This window comes from Mytilus trossulus, chromosome 8 (assembly GCF_036588685.1).
Source record: "Mytilus trossulus isolate FHL-02 chromosome 8, PNRI_Mtr1.1.1.hap1, whole genome shotgun sequence".
NCBI classification, from domain to species: domain Eukaryota; kingdom Metazoa; phylum Mollusca; class Bivalvia; order Mytilida; family Mytilidae; genus Mytilus; species Mytilus trossulus.
In genome coordinates, this window is record NC_086380.1 from 73,285,668 (window position 1) to 73,297,164 (window position 11,497).

At 31.6% G+C, this 11,497-nt stretch overlaps 1 protein-coding gene across 1 annotated transcript in view; it reads right to left on the reverse strand.

Moving 5' to 3' along the window:
* Positions 1-11,229, reverse strand: part of LOC134681390 (ubiquitin carboxyl-terminal hydrolase 32-like) — a 43,516-nt gene extending 32,287 nt beyond the window's left edge. Inside the window, exons 1-11 of the mRNA XM_063540992.1 lie at positions 11,074-11,229; positions 7,437-7,564; positions 6,356-6,461; positions 5,388-5,506; positions 4,946-5,105; positions 4,181-4,312; positions 3,388-3,495; positions 2,442-2,557; positions 1,853-1,927; positions 1,043-1,126; positions 328-389 (exon numbers count right to left, since the gene is read on the reverse strand). Coding sequence (XP_063397062.1) covers positions 328-389; positions 1,043-1,126; positions 1,853-1,927; positions 2,442-2,557; positions 3,388-3,495; positions 4,181-4,312; positions 4,946-5,105; positions 5,388-5,506; positions 6,356-6,461; positions 7,437-7,564; positions 11,074-11,131 — 1,148 coding nt within the window. The 5' untranslated portion in view covers positions 11,132-11,229. The remainder of the gene's footprint in view (positions 1-327; positions 390-1,042; positions 1,127-1,852; positions 1,928-2,441; positions 2,558-3,387; positions 3,496-4,180; positions 4,313-4,945; positions 5,106-5,387; positions 5,507-6,355; positions 6,462-7,436; positions 7,565-11,073) is intronic.
* Positions 11,230-11,497: the final 268 nt, after the last annotated feature.

Here is an 11,497-nt window from a genome sequence, read left to right on the forward strand (position 1 = left end):
ATAAAGAATAGCATCAAAATGTAATGGACACTGAATAATACAGTCATTCTTTATCACTTAATACTAAATTCCATTTTAAAGGAGAAATTAATGAAAAAATGTTGATGACATCACAGTCATTACACAAACATTTTTCAGTCAATCAGAAGATGTGTTACATCCAAAAATATATTAGCAAATTGTCACTAGTAATCTAAAAATGATTGTTTCTAGCAAAACTGAATGTATACATGAGAGTCACTAGCAATTTAACATTGTTAATTTCTAAAGTAAAAAAAAAAATGGTTTTCTTCGAAACATATTGAAACCTGTATTTTGAAAACTTACTTTACAATGTTGCCTTCTTCTTCAGTCGACTGAGGTTTCAGTCCTAACACAATATGACAAATCTACAAAATAAGGCATATTATTAAATATTTGATGCAGACGGTTACCAAAAAGAAAGCATCCAAAAATATTTCATATTGCACTAGTACAAATAAACCTTCAAATTAGTGATGTTGATCATAACAAAAATATGTTTTAACAGTTTTTCAAGCTTTGCTATACAATAAAGCATTTTCTCTAATAGAAAATGTATTGCACTTGCAAGCCTCTGTATTATAAAAAATCTACTTGAGACAATCTTTAAATATTCATTCAGTAACTCTATATCATTTATATAATGCAACGGTGGCAACTATTATGACCCCTCAGTAATTCAAAACTTAACATTGTTTTTAAGATGTGGGAAGACAAAGTGCAATAAACATTTACACTTTTTTGTACTTTTCCCATAACTCTTAATAGCTCTATTCAGAAATTTTTACAATGGTTATGTCATTGAGAAAATCACTGCAGGTTAATATCTTTTTTTTTTTTAATTTTGAAAGCAATATCTGTAAGCACCCTATCCTTAAATGGTAATAACTAATCTTTCACTTTTTGTCAATAGTTCAACAATCTCAAATTAAATGCAGGTAACTATTTCTATAAAACAAACAGAATAGGTTTTCATATGTATAGAGTATAAGTTTTTTTTCTATGTTTGTAGAATTCCTACCTGACTTAGTAGATTAAGAAAGTCATCAGCTAAAGTATTGTTCACAGTCCATACTAAATATTCTTCTTGTGTAATACTGTCATCCTAAAGTGGTAATATAAAACAAGAATAAATACACTCATACTAAATATTCTTCTTGTGTAATACTGTCATCCTAAAGTGGTAATATAAAACAAGAATAAATACACTCATACTAAATATTCTTCTTGTGTAATACTGTCATCCTAAAGTGGTAATATAAAACAAGAATAAATACACTCATACTAAATATTCTTCTTGTGTAATACTGTCATCCTAAAGTGTTAATATAAAACAAGAATAAATACACTCATACTAAATATTCTTCTTGTGTAATACTGTCATCCTAAAGTGGTAATATAAACAAGAATAAATACACTCATTCAAATTTTATTTATTCTGTACAATAAGCAGATAAAACAAGCTTTCTGAAGATATTGCATATGCAATACATCACATTGTTCTCCATGGGTTGAAATGCTTACAAATGGATGTGTTTATGGAACAAGATCTAAGAGTTGTTTTTGCTCTGTGTTGATGGGCTCACTGTGACTTTGAGATGAAGAAAAGCAATAAAAGCACTGTTCCTTTGCTTCATTTTTCTTTGGTTGTTGCTGTGCTTGTATTTATTTTATTTTTCGAAACAATATTCTTTGTATATACATAATATGTTCAGAAAGAGTTGGTGCTTACACAGAAAACTGCTACGATGTGTATCATTTACTTTTTATGTTTTCAAATGTAAATACAGTTTCTATAAAACACATGTTTATATAATAAAAATTTGTTTACCTTATCTGCATCATGGCATGCTAAAATTTCCATAGCAACTGTTTCTGGATATAAATTGTGGAACACATCAGATTCCTGTAAATCAAAACAATAAAACTAGTCATTGAGATATGGAAGCCACCATGTCGAAATTACCCATACATACTGTACACTCAAGAACATTCAGTAGTAATTTTTTTTCAGAGAATGCTGCTAATAATAGTTATTATACTTTGAGACAAGAATGGAGCGGTGGTTGTGCTATGGTATATATTTTTTTCTGTACATGTTGTACAATCCATTTGTATGTAAAATTCTAAAATTGCATCTATATGTGGTGCCCCAATATCATTGTGTTCCATGGTTGTATACATGTTCAAATGGAACAGCCCTTATGATTTTATGTACACCATGATCATACCAGATCTGTTGTTAGTCAAACTATATTTCAAAAATCATTTAAATATTATATAAATTCTGTATCCATCTTCCTGAAATTCCTGATTGCTTTGATTGACTTGCATAGAACATGACATAACTAAAATGTACATATGTGTTGACAAATGTAATATCATAAAGTAATAACACCCTATATGCTAAAGGTACTTACTAATTCATGGCTTGCTCTATTCTCCGATCGTACAGCTAACATGGCTGTCAGCATCTGTATCAAATCTTCTTTACTCAACTTTCCATCTTTCTTTTTACAAAATACTTTAAAACAAACTGAAAAATACAAAATGTTCACCTTCTTACAAAATAAATTGGTGCAGTGTGTAGGTATCTTTTAAACATATATAACTGGGGTGCGTTCAATATCATAGCTGGTATCTAGGACTACATAGATTTAGACTACTGAACATATTGCTAGCCTAGCCGCTAAATAGATCTAGACAGCTTAAAAATTCTCACTATCTAGTCTTCTGATGTCAAATGGATAACATACAATGTAGCTACAATGTACGTACCATATCATTCAGCATGGATATCTAAGACAATGCAACCCAGTAGCCCTTTTCACAAAAAATCTTAAGTGTAAAATTAATCTTACGATAACAATATTTAGTTGAATTGTTAAGGAATATTTTAGACTTCTGATAAATTTTACACTTAAGATTTTTTGTGAAAAGGGCTACAGATCTTTGGTTAGCATTACAATGTTCGACATATTGTAAATTTATACCAGAATGTTCCCATCTATATACATGTGTGAAGTTTCTGTCTCATTAACACATCTACTTACATTTAGAACCATATTCACATGCAAGTGTTCATGAAAATGATTCAATAAAAAGTAAACAAAAATATTCATATTTCTGGTATTAACAAATTTATGCAATATAAAATTTCAAGTTATTGAATAATCATACAGATCTAAGTTCTGAGATCTTACAAAATAAATTGAAGAAATTTAGGTTACTTTCCTGCAAAATTAAAAGCTCAAACACTTCCATAAACCAAATGGATCACAACTGTCTAAGCTATTTCAGCTTTTTAGGCTTGAAATATTAATCTTAATTACATGTATCAGAACAGAAATGAAGGAGTAAACTTACATTTTTGTCTTTCCATGCTAGGTCCTCTACAACATGCTGATATACCACAAGCCATTTCCTTAAAGTCAATGTGGTTATCACAGTTCTCATCAAAAGCTTTAAATAAACCTGAAATGGAATAAAATTAAAATGAAGTGAGTGCTTTAAATAAAACTGAAATCACATACAATTAAACTACAGTAAGCATTGTTCTCTAGATTTATAAGTCTGAGTACAATAATTATGCTCAAAATAAAACTTTACTAAGAATCCATACATACATATATTATGAAAATGGGGTAAATATATCTGCACAGACATATTTGTGGTCTGGTCATATATGTGCAAACAAACAAAAACATCAAATTTGTTTTCCTAGTGCAACATGTTTTAATTTTTGTTTCTCTACTTTCTTTAGAAATTATATGCTTCACACATTTTATACATCTCTATAAATATGAGTTGATGTATAAAATGAAAGGGCACTTAAAATTCTACATGGGTGATGGTTATTAGAGCAATTTTTACACTATAATGCATTATGATTGAGATTCTCAATTACAATTGTTTAGGTAGCAGGTGCTTAAACAAACTGCCTCCCTACCTCCACCACCCCCCTTTTCCCCATTAAATATTGTTTTATATCCCTTTTCTCTCCTTTATTTTTACATCCACAACAAACCTAACAATTGTTTTGGTGACAAGTGCTTAATCAAACTGCCTTCCAACATTCAACCCACAACCTCCTCTCCCCCTCCCTACATATTTTTTCTGGATGAGCCCTATTATATATTTTTTTACACCCATAACAAACCTTCTGATATATCCTGTGGTATTGGTGGACACACCATACTCTGAAATGTTTCAAGATCAAACTTCCCAGACTTGGACTGGGATTTCAACATCCAGTATCGCTTCTCTAGTTCACTAATGTCAGTCTCTTCCACTAAAATAAACAGAATATATATATTGTAAAATGGTAAATAAACAGATTCAGTCGACTTTTTATTAAAACCATAAAAAAATAGCTCAACGATGAAAAATTAATCAAAACTCTTGATTTTATACATTACTGTAGATTCATTATTTAAGTAGGTACCAATTTTCATTGATTTCCTGTATACAGGTGAACCACAAATTTAATTTTCAAAAGTACATATTTCTAAGGGATTGTATGCAGACATCAATGTAACCAAGAAATCAATATCCACAACTATACAAAGTTTCATCAATCCAAGAAAAATCAATGAATCCAAGGTAAACAACAAAACATTTGTATGTATATCATAAATGAATCCCATCTTTCTGTTTATAAAAATATTTTCTTAATATATATAGTACATATATTAAGAAAATATTTTTATAAACAGATAAATAGAATTTTTTAACATCTGGTTTAGTTCATCGTGCTCATTGCTTGGTCATTAAAAGGGCCATTTAAATGTAAGCTAAGATAATTTTTTGTCATTCAAAACTTTGAACCCTTCATTAGTTTGGAAAGCGAAATATTTCAGCCTATCTTGCAGTTAATTGTTTTCTGCCAAACATACGAAAATTTCTCTATTATCTAGAAACTTACAATGAGTTACACCAGCCAGAGTCTGGTAGAATGTGGGCGTGTCTGTATCATTTGACAGACTGATTGTAATGTCCTCCATCAGAAGCCATTTTGTAATGATTGTTGCACCAGGGTGTTGAAAAATCCATAATCTGAACTGTTCAAATGTAACTTGGTCTCTCTGAAATCAGACAAAAAGAGTTTTATTTATAAAACAATGATTATCTTCCATTAATTATCTATATTTCTACACCTGGTTATTGTTTCTTAAAAAAAAACTGTATACTGTTGATTCTTTGAGAAAAAAAACACACTTTTGACAAAATGGAAGCATGAATCTAAAAAATCTTAAAGTGCACACAAGTTACAACTCAAAACCATGTAGTTCAGTGTGGGATGGAAGCATGAATAGACGGACAGTGGGAAATTACAATTAGAGACTGAGTAGATGTAAATTACATACATCTGAGAATAATTCTGACACAGCATGGGAGACCTGGCCCTCTGTTTCAATAATACGTCGATCCATCTCATCCTTCTGTACCATAGTATAACTGTCATCTGCATACATTCCAAATATCACTGAAAAAAAAGTTTTAAAAATATAATTATACACTGTAGATTTATTTATTTAGCTTGCCCTATGTGCCCCTGGGCACATAATAAGGACTAGGTAAGTAGGTAGGTAGGATACCAAATTTTGTTGGTTTTGTGAGCAGGGTGAACCACAAAAACAAATGTTCAACGAATTTCAAATTTTCTATAAGCTTTAAATGTAGAGATTGGCAAAACCATGTATAAAAAATCCACGAAAATGCCCAAACATAATATAGAAACAAGTCAGATTTCTTCTAGCTGACAAGAAATGCTGTAAGAAGACCTATAGTTGGTCACTTCTTTGTCATTTGGTCTCAAGTCATGTTAGTGGAGGGTTGTCTCATTGGCAATCATACCACATATCTTCTTATTTTTATATTGACCTATTCCTCATTTTTTGTACTTTCAGTATGTCACTAAAAGTTGTTTCCCTTTAATGGGCCAAGTATTTTCAATCAATATTGATCTATTTTTGTTAATGCTCCTCACGTCGTAACTTAAATAAATCAACAGTTAAATTATTTGTTTTTAATATTTAACATTTTTTAATCTGACAGAAGCCTAAAAATCAATTTATGACCAAAAGAACTTTGCAGGGTAACTTGTGGCGAGTTGTCTCATTGGCAATCATACCACATCTTTTTTTATATTTCCTACTATATACTGATAAATATCATATTCTTCAAAATCTTCAATATTTTTCATATGATTTTTAAGGCATGTAATATAAAGGAAAATGCAGTTTTAAGCTACATGTAACTGTAGAGTTAGTAAACAATCCTAAAATAATTTGAACAGTGTAAACTTTACTTAAAAATAATTCTGTCTACTAACATTTAATTCTCTCTTCTTTGGTTCCCTTGGTCAGAACTACAAGTCCACTAATCAAATCCTTGTAATTGAGTCCTTTAGATGAGCCCCCAAAGCCTTTAAATATTAGCTGTAAAAATCAACAAATTTATATTATACTGAGTCACCAAAGCCTTTCGATATAGCTATAGGCTAGATAAGTATTAAAATATGAGCTGTGTCGAATATCAACCTTATGCAACTGAATATCAACCTTATGCAAATTGAATATCAACCTTATGCAAATGAATATCAACCTTATACAAATGAATATCAACCTTATGCAAATGAATATCAACCTTATGCAAATGAATATCAACTTTATGCAACTGAATATCAACCTTTTGCAAATGAATATCAACCTTATGCAAATGAATATAAATGCACCTGTTTACCTATTTCTGATTGAAATTCCCTGGGCTTCTTCAACTTTTAAAGATCAGATGAAAACACTTTTACCCATTTGTGTCAAATATTTGTTGCATAAAAATCTATACTAGAACTGCATGCACATACTAAATATTATTTTGGAAATTCTTTTTTTAAATTAAAATATAGTCCAATGACAATAAAGAACATAACTTATAAGCCAAGGACAGACAAGTACTGTTTGTATTAAAGAAATTGTAAATATTATTAATTACATTGTACATATTGTATAATATTGAGTTATAAAACGTCTATGTAATATTAATATTACATGTAGTCTTGAGTTACAAAATTTCATTGAGTTCAATTTTAGTAATTCAAATTTAAAGCTCTGAATTAGACTAGGAGACACATGAAACTGAATTTCTCGTTAAAAAAACATAAATCAATCAGGAAATAATCAAAGGAGTTGAATGGACCAACAAAAATCATAAGCTTGACTTCATATAAAATTGCATGTGTACTTTTAACTCCAGGAAATAGGACAAACAATTCCGAGTTGCTCAACCTTCCACAATACTAAAATAAGGATAAACACTATGGGTATTTTCATGAAAGTTTTAGGGCCCCAACAAAAATTTCAGTAGCATTGGCTACTGGGTCCCTGCTAATCTTTTCCCCTGAGCTCAGTACTTACTTTTGAAACTGGAGCTGGAACACCATCTCCTAGAACTTCTCTTAAGAACATTGCTTCTGTCATTGAACCACCAAAGGTCGATGATCTCTTAAAAGCATCTTTCAGACGTTTCTGTTCTAAGTCCCTTACTGAAAAAATAAACTCTTCAATACATTTTTTTTGTCCATTAACTAAAGGGATATTCAAAATTCTAACACAGATATTCAACTAGCTATATGAATTTTGTATACTGTGGATTAATTTATTTTCCTTTGTACCAACTTTCGTTGATGGAGAAAAACTTATGTTAGTGGATATTTGGTTTTGTCTTTTGATGTATAAATGTATAAAAGCCTTTTGAAAATTTGTCATTTGTTGAATATTAAATTTTGTGGTTTACTCATCATGCTCATAGCCACAAAATCCCAGAAAATTGGTATACAAGGAACAATAATAAATCCACAGTACTCATGAGGCCAAACAAATTATACATGTGTTTTTGCTTATATGCGGAAAAAACATAGGGTAGATAGGTAATATCCTTTAACTTTACAAAGGATTGTTAGCTTGTTACAACTAGCTTTAAATAGGGAATCAGTCTGACTTTAACGGTGCTTGTTCCAAAATGGCATAAAAAGTGTTAGGGGAGGCACTAAAAATTACGGTAGGTAGGGTGAGCAGAAACACATATATTTTTGGGGGTCCAGAAATTCACACCGGTAACAATCCATTCGCAAATTTGACACAAAAAATGTCAGCTAAAAATATTGAGTAACTGTAGCCAACAATTAAAGTCAGATGACTAGCAAAGCTTCCATTCAATTTCCTTCAATATTAGTATCCATGATATCCCAAAAGCCATCACTAGATTTCCTTTAATTTTGCATACAAGTACATATTTTAATTTAATATGTGTGCATGTTGATTACACTCATGTTTTCCCTGTATGCCACAAAGGGACAACAACTCTGACTACTTGACCAGTGCCTGAAATGGCTGGTCGCCCACTCGCCTGAGGCGACCACTTTGATGTGAGGGCGATCAGAAGTTCTCAAAAGACAAGTAATTACTGGCCCAAAATAAAACGTCTGGGCAACTGCCCTACACTTCTTCTAAAATTCAAATTATCGTAATTCCAAAAAATAATATTTATTCATGTAGAGAATTGGAGGTTTTCCTGAGCTGTAGTCTCCCGTAAAAAAACCAATGGAAGACAACTCTTGATTAACTAGACATTTGTGACAACTCGGCCCACAGGAAACTCGGTCCTGGACAGTAAATTATGATTACTTGGCTTGATATCGTCCTATAATCCGGTCCATGATGTTCCGGGTTGAGTTGTCTAAAACTTTACCGAAACGTATTTGTAACAGACGTAGTGATTGGTCAAACTGAATATATGCGACCAATGATAACGAAGTTGGTAAATAAAGCAGGGGTCGTAATAAGGCACAACTAAAATAAATATGACCAAGTTAAAATACTGCTGGTCGTTTTTGAAAAGAATTGGAGGAGAAGAGAAGAAGCCAGTGTTCCCGTCTGCCCTAAATAGCACCCTTCTGCCCTCCAAAGCAAAAGAATGCCCCCTCTGCCTTTTCAAAAGATATGTTTACCAAATTTCATGCCATCTGGCTCTTTTCCGGTAAAATTGTTACCTGATTGTGTAACAATAATTAACAGACATAAAACTTAAAAAGACATAGTTTGACTAAATTAGTTAACTAGTAAAAACGTTTTGATTGATAACCATGGCATGAGTACATGAGTATGGAATTTAAAGAAGAACCAAAGAAATTTGTACTTGAACATAACAAGATTACACCACTTCCTGTGTTATTTCTTGTATTAATAATCATACTCACATAGGAGCACTTATTAAATGCTTTTATGTTTTAACCATAACGGAGAAAAATTTAACTGTTTATACCTTCTGTAATATATGCGATGTATCATTGCATCAATAAGATATGGTAATCTCTTGTATCACCTGTTATATTTATAAAACTCCCTACTAAGGAGCACTTCTTGATACTTTTTTGTAACAATTTGAATGATTATAAGTTAGGTAACTTTCAATAACATGAATACTATAGGTCTAAACGAGTTATTTTAATGTAGATAATTTAATTACATAACAAATACAATTTTGTTTAGCTTCATCTTTCAGAACTACTTGGTTATTTTTATAGACTTGTATAGTTAAGTTATTAATAAACAAAAATGAATTTCTAATGATTCTTTTCCCGATCAGAGGTTCTTTAAAGATATGAACAAAATAGAGGGTGAAGGCAGTTTCAAGAATCTTGGCTGCAGGTATCTGCTGAGTCAAAGACCCGTACTTGGTGTACAGATGTACATGAAGCACCAAATGAGTACTTCTTTGTGGTTTTTCTTTACTTTTTACTACAAAAAATTGTCAAAAATATTTGGGCTTGCAGTATATCATTTGGGCCAGTAATCCTGAAATTTTACTTGCCCAAAAAAAAATTTTCGGGCATTCATTTCAGGCACTGCTTGACTACAAAACAAATACACATCTTCGCTAGCCAAGGGTTACGATCCTTTCCCACTCACTTCACCCTTGGTGGATTGAGATCAAATTTTGGAGACACAAGGTAAGGATTTTTATTGGTTGCAGTAGAAACTTGCTGCATCCAATCAAAAAGCATCTATACCATGATCATGTGTAGATGAAGAAAGTGTTTGTAAAAAATGCCACATGTTTATTGTGCAACAAGTCTTTACATCACTAAACATATGACTATATTTAGTGATAACTTGAATGTTTTAATCAACTAAAAGAAGTCCCTGTGTATGTTTCATGCACAAATGCATGAATGTTGACGCATATTTTCTTTTCCGGCTTTACTACATGTAAGTGTGTAGAATCTAAATGCTACCTTGTTTTTATCTCCAAATTGAAGAGTTTTAGTGCTACCATTGGTCAAGAATAATGTATTCTGAATGGGCGTGACTTTTATTTTTCTATAGATTGCGCAACATTGATATCACAAATGTTAGCTCAATCTGCCAAGGGTGAAGAGGGCAGGAGTGGATCATAACCCTTGGCTAGCGAAAATGACAAATACATAACAATCGGCTTATTTATCTTATCCTGATATTAAAGTTCATACGGATACCCAGGGAATGAGGGGATTTCAAGGGATACAATAATAAACATATTTGAATTAAAACAGCTCTGAAATTCTTAATTCCAGTACACCTTATTGCTAAATCCTAGCTGACCCGGCTGCTTGAACTTTTGACGTCATACACAATCACTTTTCCATTGTGGGGCCAGATATTTTGTTTTAAAGACGTCAAAACTATACGGGAACCTGTGTGACATCCAGAAATGGCGAACAAAAAGGGACAAGCTAGGTGTATAAATTTAAAGGGAGGAAATTTCTTTCAGTCATTCAGTTATCAAGCACATCAGACATGAGTTATAACGTAAAATACATGTTTACGTGCAAAATATTTTCAAACTCATGTCGTTTCTAATGTTGTTTGATGAGTCTGAATATGTAGTCAAGTAAAAGATTGCATCTACATGTGTTTTTTTATCAACAGGATGTATTAATTTTACAGACGAAAAAATGTCAACATAAATTTGCAATATTTATAAGGTGTGTTTTCAATCAAATTGTTTTCTTACATCGTCTGACAGCTTCCTCGTAAGGAATATAAGATAATTTTGATTCTTTTCCTCCCATTCTAGCGTTTATAATTTATCAAAGATCCAAAACAATCACTCTAAACTGTCAAAAGTGTCAAAATTCAGCCGATCGTCATCCATATTACATCACGCGATGTTGACACAAGTCTCGCGAGAAAAGGTAAGGGATCGGACAGGTTAAAAAAAGTAATTTCCCGCGGATTTTTGAAAATTCTGTTTTAAACTTGTGAATCATACTGGAAACTGTATCATTGACGTCAGTGCCGTAACTACATTGAGGCAAATGAGACAAATGCCTCATGTTAGAAATTAAAAAAAAAAAAAAACTGAAACAAAAGATTTTCTTTATATCAAATTGTTTTCACGGAAAGTGTCTAGCAGGAAGCAAGTTCTCTTCGCTCTC